This window comes from Mustelus asterias, chromosome 8, assembly GCF_964213995.1.
Source record: "Mustelus asterias chromosome 8, sMusAst1.hap1.1, whole genome shotgun sequence".
NCBI classification, from domain to species: Eukaryota; Metazoa; Chordata; class Chondrichthyes; order Carcharhiniformes; family Triakidae; genus Mustelus; species Mustelus asterias.
In genome coordinates, this window is record NC_135808.1 from 55,063,152 (window position 1) to 55,080,459 (window position 17,308).

The window sequence follows — 17,308 nt, forward strand, 5'->3', positions numbered from 1 at the left end:
TTGCACCGACCAGTTAAAAAAAAACTGTGACCCTCCAACCTAAACCAATTTCTTTTCGTCCATGAACCTATCTACGGATCTCTTAAACGCCCCCAAACTAGGCGCATTTACTACTGATGCTGGCAGGGCATTCCAATCCCTCACCACCCTCTGGGTAAAGAACCTACCCCTGACATCGGTTCTATAACTACCCCCCCTCAATTTAAAGCCATGCCCCCTCGTGCTGGATTTCTCCATCAGAGGAAAAAGGCTATCACTATCCACCCTATCTAAACCTCTAATCATCTTATATGTTTCAATAAGATCCCCTCTTAGCCGCCGCCTTTCCAGCGAAAACAATCCCAAATCCCTCAGCCTCTCCTCATAGGATCTCCCCTCCATACCAGGCAACATCCTGGTAAACCTCCTCTGCACCCTCTCCAAAGCCTCCACATCCTTCCTGTAATGTGGGGACCAGAACTGCACACAGTACTCCAAGTGCGGCCGCACCAGAGTTGTGTACAGTTGCAACATAACGCTACGACTCCTAAATTCAATCCCCCTACCAATAAACGCCAAGACACCATATGCCTTCTTAACAACCTTATCTACTTGATTCCCAACTTTCAGGGATCTATGCACACATACACCTAGATCCCTCTGCTCCTCCACACTATTCAAAGTCCTCCCGTTAGCCCTATACTCAACACATCTGTTATTCCTACCAAAGTGAATTACCTCACACTTCTCCGCATTAAACTCCATCCGCCACCTCTCGGCCCAACTTTGCAACCTGTCTAAGTCTTCCTGCAAACTACGACACCCTTCCTCACTGTCTACCACACCACCGACTTTGGTGTCATCAGCAAATTTGCTAATCCACCCAACTATACCCTCATCCAGATCATTAATAAATATTACAAACAGCAGTGGCCCCAAAACAGATCCTTGAGGTACACCACTTGTAACCGCACTCCATGATGAATATTTACTATCAACCACCACCCTCTGTTTCCTATCCGCTAGCCAATTCCTGATCCAATTTCCTAGATCACCCCCAATCCCATACATCTGCATTTTCTGCAGAAGCCTACCATGGTGAACCTTATCAAACGCCTTACTAAAATCCATATATACCACGTCCACTGCCTTGCCCCCATCCACCTCCTTGGTCACTTTCTCAAAAAACTCAATAAGGTTAGTAAGGCACGACCTACCTGCCACAAAACCATGCTGACTATCACCTATCAATTCATTACTCTCCAAATAACTATAAATCCTATCCCTTATAATTTTTTCCAACATCTTGCCGACAACAGAAGTGAGACTCACCGGTCTATAATTCCCGGGGAAGTCTCTGTTCCCCTTCTTAAACAATGGGACAACATTCGCTAACCTCCAATCTTCTGGTCTGACACGGCCTGACCAGTGTGAGTTGATGCCTGTGATCTTTCTGTTGAGTTGCTGACCTTGGGAAAGCTCTTGGCAGTCCTGAACAGAATAACTCCTCATGGAAAGGGAACTGTACTCTATTTTCATTTGTGCATCTCGTATGGCTGGTTTTAGCCTGACATTTGAATACTTAGCCCAAACCATAAGAGGAAAATCTGAACTTGGTTCGAATGTAGGGCGCAATTCTCGCATAATGGTTAGCATTGCTGCCTCATAGCGCCTGGAACCCAGGTTTCATTCCAGCCTTGGGTGACTGTGTGGAGTTTGCACGTTCCCTTGTTTGTGTGGGTTTCCTGCAGGTGCTCCAGTTTCCTCCCACAATCCAAAGATGTCCAGGTTAGGTGGATTGGCCGTGCAAAAATTGCCCAGATGTGTGGTTAGGCAGATTAGCTATGGTAAATGTGCAGGATTATGGGGATAGGGCGGAAGGGAGGGCCTGGGTGGGATGCTCTTTTGGAGAATTGGTGCAGACTCGATGGGCCAAACGGCTTTTTTCTGCGCAAGTGGTTTTGCTATTTAGTATACAGGCACTTAATATTCTCCACAAGTTTATTAATTTTGCACTGTGTGCAATATATCTTAAGGTGTAGTTTATCAACTTTCCTACTTGATTTAACCTTCACATTAAAGAGAGGGCAAAATGGGAGAATTTATTGGACTTTTTCTTTATAAGCTTCAAAAAGTGGATAGCAATCAAGAAATGATAGGATGCATAATCCTGGCTAAAATAAATCCTTGAAACGCCGTTTACAGGAAGAACTATTCACCACCATCCTCGTGATTAACCCTGTCCCAAATGTTCAAACCTTTTAAAAGACAAATTTGTACCCGCCTCTACTACTACCTCTGGCAGCTTGTTCCAAACACTCACCACTTTCTGTGTGAAAAAATTGCCCCTCTGGACACTTTTGTATCTCTCCCCTCTTACCTTAAACCTATGCCCTCTAGTTTTAGACTCTCCTACCTTTGGGAAAAGATATTGACTACCTTATCTATGCCCCTCATTATTTTATAGACCTCTATAAGGTCACCCCTCAGCCTCCAGAGAAAAAAGTCCCAGTCTATCCAGCCACTCCTTATTACTCAAACCATCAAGTCCCGGTAGTATCCTATTAAATCTTTTCTGCACTCCTAGTTTAATAATATCCTTTCTATAATAGGGCGACCAAAACTGCACACAGTATTCCAAGTGTGGCCTTACTAATGTCTTGTACAACTTCAACAAGACACCCCAACTCCTGTATTCAATGTTCTGACCGATGAAACCAAGCATGCTGAATGCCTTCTTCACCACTCTGTCCACCTGTGACTCCACTTTCAAGGAGCTATGAATCTGTACCCCTAGATCTCTTTGTTCTGTAACTCTCTCCAACGTCCTACCATTAACTGAGTAAGTCCTGCCCTGGTTCAGTCTACCAAAATGCATCACCTCGCATTTATCTAAATTAAACTCCATCTACCATTCATCAGCCCACTGGCCCAATTGATCAAGATCCCGTTGCAATCGGAGATAACTTTCTTCACTGTCCACTATGCCACCAATCTTGGTGTCATCTGCAAACCTATTAACCATGCCTCCTATATTCTCATCCAAATCATTAATATAAATGACAAATAACAGTGGACCCGGCACTGATCCCTGAGGCACACTGCTGGTCACAGGCCTCCAGTTTGAAAAACAACCCTCTACAACCACCCTCTGGCTTCTGTCAAGAAGCCAATTTTGCATCCATTTAGATACCTCACCCTGGATCCCGTGAGATTTAACCTTATGCAACAACCTACCATGTGGTACGTTGTCAAAGGCCTTGCTAAAGTCCATGTAGACAACATCAACTGCACTGCCCTCACCTACCTTCTTGGTTGCCCCTTCAAGAAACTCAATCAAATTTGAGAGACTTGTTCTCCTCCTTGTCCTCTCACCCTCCTCAAACTCAACTTTGGGAAGTTGGCCATTGACTTTGACCTTTCACCTCCCGACCCACTTTTCAAATTTGAACCATTTTTTCCTCCACCGGTTTCTGCTCGCGGCGGGGGCGGGGTCAGAGGCAGCTGACTAATCAGGCGCTAAGCATAAGCAGGGAAAATAATGAGAAATGCTCATTTAGTTCCTCAAGTTAATTCCTACAGTCTGGCATCCAGATTGCGTCTTGAATTCCCAAATTGTCCTTGATTTCGCTACCTTTCCTGGTAAATCATTTGAGCCTTTGAGTTTTCCCTCCCCATGGATCTGTTTTCAATTTACTTTTCACTAATATATGTTCTGTCCTTTTGTGTAACTCTAAGCTAGGTTCACTTTATCTCTGTCATGTACTATTATCAAATTCAATCATGAACCTAATGTAAGGTGCCTGTCTATCTGTAAGGATGATGGTAGTATTGAGGTCTCCAAGCAATGACACCCTAAACAATTATATGGTCTTCCCTTTTTCAAAATACAATCAGTCATACCATCAGCTTTTTTTCTGGAGGAGGCAGTATTAGAAGGGGGCAACACGGTGGCAGAGTAGTTAGCATTGCTGCCTCACAGCGCCATGGATCCAGATTTGATTCCCAGCTTGTGTCACTATCTGCGGAGTCTGCACGTTCTCCCCGTGTCTGGGTGGGTTTCCTCCGGATGCTCCGGTTTCCTCCCACAGCCCGAAAGATGTGCTGGTTAGGTGCATTGGCCATGCTAAATTCTCCCTTGGTGGACCCGAACAGTTGCAGAAATGTGGCGACTAGGGGATTTTCACAGTAACTTTATTGCAGTGTTAATGTAAGCCTACTTGTGACACTATTAAATAATCTTAAACTTAAGTATTAAGATCCTGCGAGCAGTAGTTTGCTGAAACCAACATAATGGCAAGTCGTGTCTGGTTAGATAGGGAAACGAGGGACAGTTGATGAGGAAGGGAGGGAGTTTTATATGTGATGGTTCACCCATTTTAATAAAGGACAAGGAAGATTGCACTAAAGGCAAATAACATAAAATTCAGCTTTATCTATCCATCTTCCAGAAATCCAAGTACTAAGGTTTCTTGGGATTCGTAACTTCAGGCTTGTGAGGTCCAGGAGGGAGAGGTTGAAACACCACAGTGGTCCTGGCATTAAATGGTTCATTAATAGTTGAACACTGATGGAGCTACAACTACTTGTACCTAAATACCAGATTATACAGCTTTAGAATTATGTAGATTGTCATATTTGGAATTGGTGGTCTATTTGGTTAAGGGCGACAAAAAATGAAATTGCAGGAGCAACTTTTTTTTAACCATGTGGGTGGCAAGTGCATGGAACAGACCATTGACACAGGTGGAGGAACAAAAAGTCTTTAATGCGTTTCAAAAAAGAACTAGATGGATTCTTTGCGATAAATGGGAGGTTCACATGAAGTGCATCAAAGGAGTACTTTGGATAGGTGAGCTAGATGGACTGAAAATTTTGGTCTGCCTGAAACTATTAGTGACGTGTGTTGGTGTATGATATAAAATATAACATACAACTACAAGACACAAGTTGCTCTGTTTCTCACAAACTATGGTAGCACACCAACTTGGGGTTTGCTCTATGGGCAGTTTAGATGTGGTATGGAATGTAATTCAGACCCCTTCTCTTTTATTGCTTTGTCTTTCTTGCCCCACCAGTATCACTGTGTCACTTGTTGGGTGGAAATATAGGTAGGATTGTCTGGTCTCGGGCATTGATTTTTAACAGTGATCAACTCACCAGCTTTTAAGCCCTTGATCCGTGAGGAGTAGCCACCCCCCGGGATGGTTGTTTACAAATCAGAATGGCCACCCTTCTACTTTTAGATGAAAATTAAACAAAGTAGGTTTAAAACATCAGGATGAGGGGCAGAAAATAAATCAGGAGTTAGAAAAGGCATATAAAAAAGGCAATATTACAATAATCATGGGGGACTTCAATATGCAGGTGGACTGGGAAAATCAGATAGCTAGTGGATCCCAAGAAAAGGAATTTGTGGAATGTCTAAGAGATTGTGACAGAGCTTACTAGGAAACGGGCAATTCTGGATTTGGTGATTTGTAATGAGGCAGACTTGATTAGGGAACTTAAGGTGAATGAACCCTTAGGGAGCAGTGACCACAATATGATAGAATTTACCCTGCAGTTTGAGAGGGAGAAGCTGGAATCCGATGTAACGGTATTACAATTAAATAAAGGTGACTACAAAGACATGAGGGAGGAGCTGGCCAGAGTTGATTGGAAAGGGAGCCCAGTAGGGAAGACTGTGGAACAGCAATGGCAGGAGTTTTTGAGGGTTATTCGGGAGGCACAACAGAAATTCATCCCAAGGAGGAGGAAACATGCTAAGGGGAGGACGAGGCACCCATGGCTGACGAGGGAAGTCAAGGACAGCATAAAAGCAAAAGAAAAATCATACAAAGTGGTGAGGATTAGTGGGAAGCCAGAGGATTGGGAAACCTTTAAAAGCGAGCAGAGAACAACTAAAAAAGCAATAAGGGGGGAGAAGATGAAATATGAGTGTAAGTTAGCTAGTAATATAAAAGAAGATAGGAAAAGTTTTTTTTCAATATATAAAAGGTAAGAGAGAGGCAAAAATAGACATTGGACCACTGGAAAATGAGGCTGGAGAAGTAATAATAAAAAACAAAGAAATGGCAGAGGAACTGAATAGTTACTTTGCATCAGTCTTCACGGTGGAAGACACCAGTGGGATGCCAGAGCTCCAGGAGAATCAGGGGGCACAGGTGAGTGTAGTGGCTAAGGAGAAGGTTCTAGGGAAACTGAGAAGTCTGAAGGTAAACAAGTCACCCTGACCAGATGGAATACACCCCAGGGTTCTAAAAGAGATAACTGAGGAAATTGTGGAGGCATTGTTGGTGATCTTTCAGCAATCACTAGATGCAGAGGGGAGTGGGGGGTGGGGGGGCGGGGGGAGGGGGGGGGGGGTGGGGGGGCGGGGGGAGGGGGGGGGGGTGAGGGGGGTCCACAGAGGACTGGAAAGTAGCTAATGTAGCACCATTGTTTAAGAAGGGAGGGAGGCAACGGACGGGAAATTGTAGGCCAGTTAGCCTGACTTCAGTCATTGGCAAGATTTTAGAGTCCATTATTAAAGATGAGATCGCAGAGTATTTGGAAGTGCATGATAAAAAACGATTTAGTCAGCACGGCTTCAAGGGGAGGTCATGTCTGACACATCAGTTAGAGTTCTTTGAGGAGGTAACAAGGAAGGTAAAGGAGAACCAGTGGACGTGATTTATTTAGATTTCCAAAAGGCCTTTGACAGTGTGCCGCATAGGAGACTGTTAAATACTTTAAGAGCCCATGGTGTTAAGGGTGAGATCCTGGCATGGATAAAGGATTGGCTAACTGGCAAAAGGCAGAGTGGGATAAAGGGGTCTTTTTCAGGATAGCAGCTGGTGATTAGGGGTGTGCCTCAGGGGTCGGTGCTGCGACCACAACTTTTCACAATATACATTAACAATTTGGAAGAAGGAACTGAAGGCACTGTTGCTAAGTTTGCAGATGATGCAAAGAAATGTAGAGGGACAGGTAGTATTGAGGAAGCAGGGGGCTGCAGAAGGACTTGGACAGGGTAGGGGAGTGGGCAAAGAAGTGGCAGATGGAATACAATGTGGAAAAGTGTGAGGTTATGCACTTCAGAAGGAGGAATAGAGGCATGAACTATTTTCTAAATGGGGACATGCTTAGGAAATCAGAAACACAAAGGGACTTGGGAATCCTTGTTCAAGATTTTCTTAAGGTTAACATGCAGGTTCAGTCGGCAGTTAGGAAGGTAAATGCAATGTTTGCACTCGTGTCGAGAGGGCTAAAATACAAGAGCAGGGATGTACTTCTGAGGCTGTATAAGGCTCTAGTCAGACCCCATTTGGAGTATTGTGAGCAGTTTTGGGCCCCATATCTAAGGAAGGATGTACTGGCCTTGGAAAGGATCTAGAGGACGTTCACAAGAATGATCCTGGAATGAAAAGCTTGTCATATGAGGAACGGTTGACGACTCTGAATCTGTACTCGTTGGAGTTTAGAAGGATGAGGGGGGGATCTTATTGAAACTTACAGGATACTGCGAGGCCTGGATAGAGTGGAAGTGGAAAGGATGTTTCCATGAGTAGGAAAACCTAGAACTAGAGGGCACAACCTCAGGCTAAAGGGACGACCCTTTAAAACAGCGATGAGGAGGAATTTCTTCAGCCAGAAAGTGGTGAATCTGTGGAACTCTTTGCCGCAGATGGCTGTGGAGGCTAGGTTATTAAGTGTCTTTAAGACAGAGGTAGAAAGGTTCTTAGTTAATAAGGGGATCAGGGGTTATGGGGAAAAGGCAGGAGAATGGGGATGAGAAAAATATCAGCCATGATTGAATGGCGGAGCAGTCTCGATGGGCCAGGTGGCCTAATTCTGCTCCTATGTCTTATGGTTTGAGTCTTGCTTGAGTTTTTGTGTGTTGTATGTTTGTGTGTTGGGCCTAGGGTGAGCATAAGGGATGACATGGGAACTGAGTTTCTTGTCGAAAGACTGTATTCAGTTTGTTCCTTCATGAGATAGGTTAGGACTTCATTTTTTTCAGGGCTATTATTTTGTCAGTCATAATCGTAATTGTCCTTAACCAAATAGACCACCATTTCCATATATGACAATCTACATAATTCTAAAGTTCTACATTAGGTATTTAGGTACAAGCAGTTATAGCTTCATCAGTCGCCTGTTCGAACGGGGACGCAGACGCAGTGAAACACATGCTGGCTTACTGTTTGCAGCATGAATGGTGCCTGTGGAATTATCTGTTGTACTGCAGATCGGTACGTAGACTAAGAATAATGTTATGAGTGCCAAGTTTTTTATGTTTTAAGCCTCTCTTTAACTCAAGTTAAAATGGAGTGGCGAAGAAGGCCACGAGATCTACCATGATTTCTGCCTGACAAGCTTGTGTGGCTTGTTTACCATGGGGACAGGGGTCCCAGGTTGAGACATACAGGAAGCAAGATATAAAATGATCTCGCCTGAAAACAAAGGCTGGAGCAGTTGGAGAAACTTTTGGTCTCTGAGTATTAGGAGAGAAAGTGGTCCTTATGAGACAAACGGCTGCAGCTGGTGTGGTTAGCGAGAGCTGAAGTTTGCGAGTCTTTTGTGAACTGGCAGGATGCGGGTGGGAGGATGGTGTCTGAGCAAAGTGACACTTGCTGTAGTATTCTGAAGACTCTGGAAGATTTGCCTTGGCAAGGCTGGGAAGAGTAATTACTGGAATGGCCTTACTGCTGAGTAGCAGGGAAATTAAGTCCAATTTAACTCTAGGTTTTGATTTGGCAAAGAATATTCGCTTTGTGCCAAAATTCAGTGAGGAGTGAATTGAAATGTATTTTGTGTTTGAGAAAATTGCTACAAAGTTGCAATGGTCACCTGAAAGTTGGACAATCTATTACAGCATGTGTTTGTAGCCAATCTATTACAGCATGTGTTTATAACCAATCTATTACAGCGTGTGTTTGTAGCCAATCTATTACAGCGTGTGTTTATAGCCAATCTATTACAGCGTGTGTTTGTAGCCAATCTATTACAGCGTGTGTTTGTAGCCAATCTATTACGGCGTGTGTTTATAGCCAATCTATTACAGCGTGTGTTTATAGCCAATCTATTACAGCGTGTGTTTGTAGCCAATCTATTACAGCGTGTGTTTATAGCCAATCTATTACAGCGTGTGTTTATAACCAATCTATTACAGCGTGTGTTTATAGCCAATCTATTTTACAGTATGATTACAGACAATCTATTTCACAGTATGATTACAGACAATCTATTACAGCGTGTGATTACAGACAATCTATTTCAGTGTGATTACAGACAATCTATTTCAGTGTGATTACAGACAATCTATTTCACAGTGTGATTACAATCTACACCGTAGTTATGACCGTAACATTACATTCTGCACTCTCTCCTTTCCTTCTCTATGTACAGTGCGCTTTGTCTTGTATAGCGCGCAAGAAACAATACTTTTCACTGTATACTTATACATGTGACAATAATAAATCAAATCTAAAAAAATCACTGTTGTTTGAGTTAAGTAATTCCTCTCCAGCTCAGTCCTCAGATCTCTGGGTAGTTTGGAAAAGAGTTCTCGCTGTTTTAAATTCAAAAGTGATGAAATAGCCTTTGCTGATTTTGCATATAGGTGTACATAATTCATCTTGTGCTGCTTAAAGAATAACCTTAAGATGGCTTTCTTCTTGTGGTCTGCAAGGAGGCTCTGATGTACTGGCTGAATGGCCATGAACTCTAAAGGAATGCTGAAAAACGTTATAGTCGAATGAGCAAAGATTATAAACCAACAAATGTGTTTATTTTAAATAATCCAAACACAGTTGTCACAGTAAGATTCACCAATTTTCTACGCTTCCACATCTAGTGAAGACAAAAGGTACAGTTTTGCTGTCGTTCATAGAAATCATAGAAACCCTACAGTGCAGAAGGAGGCCATTCGGCCCATCGAGTCTGCACCGACCACAATCCCACCCAGGCCCTTCCCCCACATATTTACCCACTAATCCCTCTAACCTACGCATTTTAGGACTCTAAGGGGCAATTTTTAACCTGGCCAATCAACCTAACCCGCACATCTTTGCACTGTGGGAGGAAACCAGAGCACCCTGAGGAAACCCACGCAGACACGAGGAGAATGTGCAAACTCCACACAGACAGTGACCCAAGCCGGGAATCTACTCCAGGCCCCTGGAGCTGTGAAGCAGCAGTGCTAACCACTGTGCTACCGTGCCGCCCCTACCGTGCCGTTCTAGGAAAAGAAACTCATTTTCAAGTTAGATGTCTCTAAAAGCTATATGTTCGTATCCCAGTCTGGAGTCTGTCCCCAGAGTGTGTGTATGTGAACTCTTCCCTCAATTGTATGTGAAGAAGATTGACCTACCAAGCTATAAATCAAAGTTACCATCGAGATGATGTGTTTTCCCTTAACGTGGCAGCTTTACAACACCTGTTCAGCTAAGCCTCTTACTGGGCAGATTGAATCAAAACCATTTTAACACAATGGCAACATTGCTGAATGAACTTTGCAGTTTGCATTGTTTCAAAGTTACAGAAACATGTAAAAGTCAACAATCTGATTTACCTGACGTTTCCCCTCCGCTAGCCCCATTGCAAGAACTGATCTGAAATGTACTAAATTACCTCACGTTGTTTCCTAATTAGGCAAATCATTGTAGATTCATTTCTGCTAGTCAATATTAAAGTAAACACATTGCGGCATTATAATACATAGACAAAATTCTGCTCCGACAATGCTTTGAAACTAAAGATGCAATAGTACCTATAAATGTTTTGATTTTGTTTTCCTTTCAAAAAGAAGTTTTGTGTCGATTAGGCTTGACTTACTGTCCCTACATTAAGTTAATGGAGCTGCCGTTTATGTATAAAGGAACAAGACTCATACACTTTGAATACCGTTTTTTGTTCTCTCTTGCAGGTTGGCCTTGCAGTTGTTAATGGACAGCTGATGGCAGTGGGTGGCTTTGATGGCACTACTTACTTAAAAACTATTGAAGTTTATGATCCAGACGCAAACACATGGAGGTGAGCACTGATGGATTTCTTGTCTGAACAAGTTTGCTGCCAGAACCTTCTTTCACTATAGATTGTTGTGTTGACAAAGTATTGGATCATTAGTGTGAATTGTAAAAGAGTATTAAGACAGTTTTTTTTTGCCCATATATTTCCTCTTTTCTCCTTCCACACAGACATCTTTGCAGTCTCTGGACTCCACTCTAGAATATGTCTAATTGAACAGAAAATTTGATGTATTCATAAGGCTCTATTGTGCATCTTCAAGTAGCTAATAATTGATATAACTCTTGGGATACGTAACCCAAAGTGCTCCTTTTACATGTTAGTCTTTGAAAGTGGAGGCACAGGTGAACAAAGCAAATGAGATACTGTTTCTTTTAGGGACATAGGGTAAAAGCACAGGAAGTTATGTTAAACATGTATGCAACACTGGTTCAGTCCCCAATATTGTATCCAATTCTGCACCACACTTTAGGAAGAATTACTTCGGAGAGGGTGCAAAAGAGATTGTAGGATTGTAGATCTGAAGGATTACAGTTAAGTGGATAGACTGGAAAAATTGTGGTTGTTCTCCTTAGAGTTGAGAAGGCTGGTAGGCTATTTGATGGAGGTGTTTGAAATCATGAATAATTTGAAGTGTATAAAGGGATATTCTTTCCAATAGCTAAAGACCACAGATTTAAGGTGATTGGTAGTAGAACCAAAGTGGTGTTCTCCACTAACGGTGCTGCCAGAATACGCTCTGCCTATCACACAAGTCAATAATTTGGTAAATGAATTTTAATGCTGGTGTGCTCCCAGGTATGTAGGCCATATGTCTCAATGACTGGCAGACCATATCAAACCTTTGGTTGTTTGCAATAGAAAAAGTACAGATTGTACCCAAACAGCCTGTGCTTGAAAAAATCAAAACATAATGTCCAACATTAGATGTGATTCTGTGATTGGACAACAGCTAAATAATGTGCTAAGAATTACACTGAAAATTAATTTAAGATAATCATTCGGGCTGTCGGTGTGGCTTACTTACACATGCTAGAAGCCACATGTTCACACACAGGACCCTGCCCTTTGCAGACAGAAGAAGCATGTTCATGCATGTTATGCTTTTTCCAACTAAACATAAGCTTGCGGGTCAGCCATTCCCCATGGCAATGCCTTGACCATTCAGAATCGACTGCCTGGTTTGAATCTGATACAAAAACTTGGCAATGAACAGTTCACTGCTGCATTATCCATGGCAATGCCTTCACCAATCAAATTGCCAACCAGTCAGCACTCTCTTTTCATTTAGTATAAATTGTTGTTCCCTTTACTATTAGTTTATCTTGCATAACTGTCTTGAGTGCAAGATGAAAAGCTTTGATAGCATGCCCCTTTTTTCAGCAGTATTCAAGTTCTGTACTACGAAACACTATTATAGTGGGAGAAAAAGGATGTGCAAAACAAACTGAAGGGTACAAAACTGAAGGGGCTGAAGGAGCAGAAAGAAGTGGGGTATATGTGCACAAATTGTTGCAGATGACAGAAACTGTTTAAAAAGCATATGGGATACTGAGCTTTGTGTATATATAAAACTATTTAGAGGCAGGAAGTACAAAAGCAAGGAAGTTATAATAAACCTTTATAAACCACTAGTTCGGCCTCAGTTGAAGTCTTGTATCTAATCTCGGGCAGCACACTTTGGAAGGATGTGAAGATTTTGGAGAGGGTAGAGAAAAGATTTCAGAGAATAGTTCCAGGGATGTAGAACTTCAGTTACATGGATAGATTAAAGAAGCTTGGGTTGCTCTCGTTAGAACAGAACATGCTGGGAGGATTAAGTATTTAGAGTCATGGGGGTCTAAACAGAGTAGATGGAAACTGTCCCCATTGGAGGCAAAGTTGAGAAGAAGAGGACAATATTTTAAGCTGATTGGCAGATAAACCAGTGGTGACATGAGGAAAAGCATTTACACTACAAATAATTATGATCTGGAATGCACTGCTTGAGTGTGGTGGAGGCAGATTCAATTCTGGCTTTCCAGAATAAGCACTGATGGAAAAAAAATGTAGTCATAGGAAGAGGGCAGAGGAGTGGGACAAGCTAAATCGTTCTTGAGCTGGATGTGCATGTTGGGCCCAGTGGCATCCTCTGTGCTATAAACATTTTTAAATTCTATCAGTCACTTAGGAATGGAAGTCCTGTCTAATTTCTCTCTTGTCCACCCTGCCCCTCATCCAACCAATCCAAGGATATACTGATGATTGTTTTTTTTCTCTCCCTTAACTCCCTCACTTTCCCACCTCAAGTAATTGCTACTACTTGCCTGAGTTCAGCCAATCCAGGTTCAAACTCAGAACTATATGATGATGATGTATGTAAGTACTCAGCTGTTGAGATGGTGTATTGAAGGGGAATTTAACCTTAAAATTTGAAAACTTTATTTTTGATCGTTTTATATATTGGTGCACTTATAAATCAGTGGCCAGACATGATCTAATTGCATACAGAATGAGTTAATCTGTGGCCCATGGCCTTAACTATGCTTTTATTGAATGCAATCATGTGAACTGATTTAATTGGTAACTTTCTATGTGCACTATTATGCACCACTAGTAGGGTAAACCAATTTTATGTGCTTGACAAAGGCTTGCAGAAGTTGGAAGTGGTTCATATTTTTTTCTTTTTTCTTTCCATTCCCCTTTCACCTCAAAAACAGATTATATGGAGGTATGAACTATCGCAGACTGGGCGGTGGAGTGGGTGTGATCAAAATGACGCACTGTGAATCCCATATATGGTAACCTGTAAACTCTGGAATATTTGCTGCTATTGGATGCTGTAATTGTTTGGGAAAGAACATTTTAAATTTGATGGAATCCGGCTGCTTATCAGTCAAAAGAGGAGAGCTGTTCTCCGTTACTAATCTGAAGACAGCTCTGTGCAATACATGGTCTGTGGAAAAACTAGACTTCTAAGCAGGTCTGGTGAATAGTTGTAAGGATATTATATATTGGTGCCTATATAAGTTTTGTGTGTGGGGAAAGCTTTCTCATCCAAACCAGTTGGCAGCACCTCAGTGGTTAAACTGGGAGTGCAGAAGAGTTACACACTCTTGAACAGTACAGATTGAATCAACCTTTTAATGTTTCAACTTTTGAGGAATTTAAAAACTGAAGTGGGAAGAAGCGTTAGTCTGCAGTGCGGTGGAGCGCCCTTGGAGCTGATGACCAGCACGTGTGGAAGCCATGTGCAAATCTACAATTGCTATCAAACAGAACAATTCATAATTCCACATTTTGCAGCTTAAAAAGGAAACTTTTATCATGAACATTAAGCTCGAGCAAATGAAAACTCATTCATTTGTTCCCCACTGGAGAACACTGTACTAAAATCACACGTAGCTACTGCAATGTACTTTTTTCTGATGTTTAATAATGTGTTCAGTACAGTGAATGTAGTTTTCTCTATTCAGGATATATAACAGAAGTAGAGTCCGGTATCCCCAAAATGTTGCAGAACTGGAACCACCTTAAAGGGCATTGTTCGTGAGAAAGTGTACAGTCGCAAACCTTTTTTCCCTCCAATTATAGATGCACAGTGTGATGTACGTTATGTCACTTGAGCATGAAGCTGTTGTGACGAAATATGGTGCATGGCTCTTTCTTCCAGAGGCCAAAAAAATAAGTTTGGGAAAGACTTTCTCATGATAAGCATGCCCCCTTCAAGGTCAATTCTTACTTGACTGAAGAAAAGTTGATTTTGAGCAGTATTTTCTCTTACCAGGTTTCTCTTGTTTTATGCTTAAAATGAAAATAAAAGAATGGCCCACAGCCTCCTTGCTGCCAGTAAATGTTAAGTTAATTTTGTAAATTGATTGGTACAGGGCATTTTCAAAACTTTTGACAGACGTTCAGTAGTAACATGAGATTTTTAAAAACGTATCCATTGCTTTTGTAACTAGGATGGATGATAACCGTTCACTCCTGCTTGAGCTGAATGACCTTTGTTGCAGGTTCCACATTTAGAACAAAAGGTTACCTCCAACTGAATGGAGGATACATCTGGGTATTATTTTAATTGATGAAGACCTTATTGACAGTGTCCATTATGGTAAGGGGAGAAAGGCAGTTTGGACATTTCATCAGAATTGACCCTAGCTGCAGTATTTTACTTTGCGGTGATTGGAACATTGATATTGGGCAGGGCATCAATTTTGTGAAGATGCACATATCTTCAGTAGTTTAGGTTCTTCAGCATTCATGAGAGTAGAATTCTTGCAGGTGTTCCAGGACCTCCTAACTTCAATGGGGAGCAGCAGGGGAGGAGATGAGATGAAATCCCAGATTTTTCAAGTGTTTCTGTTTCAAATAATACCTGTTAAAGATTCCCACTTTTTGTTATCCTGCTCCATTCAGAAAGAATGAAGTATCTGAACAGTAGAGCTCCACACCTAGTGTAAATACAGATATAATTTAACTTATTGCATTGAGAAGTTCTCAAAGTATTTCAAAGTTGAATACCCTTTGAAGAACAGTGACTAATATATGAACAATTCTGTACCCGAGGGGTGGGGTGAATGAAAGTTTGATTTTTATTTTGCCCTGCTTGATGGTGTTCAGGGAAGAATATTGCTGAATGGTTTGCATGAAGCCTGTTGTATGGAGTAGGTTTGCAGATTTACCCAACCGAAGATGGAATGTCATTCTGCCACTGCAAAGTACTCAATTGCATCCTACTCTTGGAGGGTACTTATAATTCCAATAATGTCGATGAGAATTTAAACCATCTTGAGTTGCATTGTTCTACATCAGTCTGTACAACATTCTCGACGAAACAACATTTATTTATAAATAAATATACAGAATAAAATTAAGTGTTTTGTGTAGAACACCCACCCCATCTGCATTTAATGTTTTCCATTGGTTGATTTATTCATTTCAGTTGAATAATTACTGTATCATCCTTTTTTCTGTGAAAAATCAGCACTCTGATAAATATCCAAATGTCAGTAAAAGTCTGTGTTTAGTTTTTGCTTTTAAATAACCTATGTTATATCCATTTTATTGTATATATTGGCAACAGTCTAATGAATCTGGTACCAGAAATACTTTGTGAATTAATCTAGAAGAAATCTGTCTTGTTCCTTTTCCCTCAAACTTTCTCTCTCCTGCCTATTTAAGTTGTGTTGGCCCTACACAATGTTGCAATGGCAAAGAAATTAGTCTTTCACTGCATCAATTCTGTATTTTTCTCCTTAGCTATCATTTTTAAGCCCATTTTGTTTTCCATATTAATATTCTCACTTTGACACTGGGAGGAATAAAAGCTTGCTTTTCTATCATGCCTTTCAAGACTTCAAGATGTTCCAAAGCCCTTTACAACCAAGTGTTTTTGAAGCATATTCCTGTTGTCATGTAGAAAATGTGGCAACCAATTTCCTGCACAGCAAGCTCCCAATAACCAGATTAGGCTGCTGTTTGAGGGATAAATATTAGCCAAAACACTGGAGAACTCGAATAAAAGCAGAACATTGTAGGTGCCTTAAATCTAAAATAAAGTGCTGGAAAAACTCAGCAGGTCTGGCAGCATCCATGGCAAGAGAGAATTTCAGTGGGTCCAGTATGACACTGGAGAACTTGCCTGTTTTTCTTCATAATGGTACCATGCAATCTTTTACTTTGATTTAGCATCTCATGAAAGAAAGCACTTCTCCTCTGCAGCACTGGAGCTTCAGATGAGATGGAGTGGCACCTCATCCTACTGTTGGATAGCATACTTGCTCAAGTCTGACAATGAGCCATGTCTGATACTGATGATTCTCCATCTTGGATAGTTTATGGCAAAAAAAAATCCCTTTTATAATTCTATATTAAACAAATATAATTTAAGATCATCCACTTTTAAAATATGTTCCATTCACACTTTTTTCAAAGTACAGTAGGAAGTCTCAACACCAGATTAAGGTCCAACAGGCTTATTTGATATCATGAGCTTTGAGTGGCCACTCACCTGATGGAGCAGTGCTCCAAAAGCTCATGTGTTGCGAGGCTTCTTACTGTGCCCACCCCAGTCCAAAGTGGGCATCTCCATATCATAGCTTTTTCAAAGGTGAATGAGAAAGTCAATTTACATGCATTTTCCACAACTTAAATGTGGAATTTTGTTTAGTGCTGTTCCAGGTAAGTTGTGTTGTCTTATACTGACAGGTGCTTCTTTAAAGGTAAATTAATTGCATACAATCTAACAGTTCTTTCCCAAATGAAACATCTTTAAAGTTCAGTTAAAATGTCTCATGAGCTCAGACTGGTGTTGCCACAGAAGCCAAAATGGCCA

The 17,308-nt window shown here is 41.4% G+C and overlaps 1 protein-coding gene across 10 annotated transcripts in view; it reads left to right on the forward strand.

The window, feature by feature from the left end:
* Window positions 1-15,985, forward strand: part of klhl20 (kelch-like family member 20) — a 93,670-nt gene extending 77,685 nt beyond the window's left edge. For 9 of the 10 annotated variants that reach the window (XM_078217978.1, XM_078217975.1, XM_078217984.1 and 6 more), the window contains 2 exons: window positions 10,892-10,998; window positions 13,692-15,985. In XM_078217978.1, coding sequence (XP_078074104.1) covers window positions 10,892-10,998; window positions 13,692-13,776 — 192 coding nt within the window. In that variant the 3' untranslated portion in view covers window positions 13,777-15,985. Of the gene's footprint in view, window positions 1-10,891; window positions 10,999-13,281; window positions 13,351-13,691 lie in introns of all 10 variants that reach the window. The other variant, XM_078217981.1, reaches the window with a different exon arrangement.
* Window positions 15,986-17,308: the final 1,323 nt, after the last annotated feature.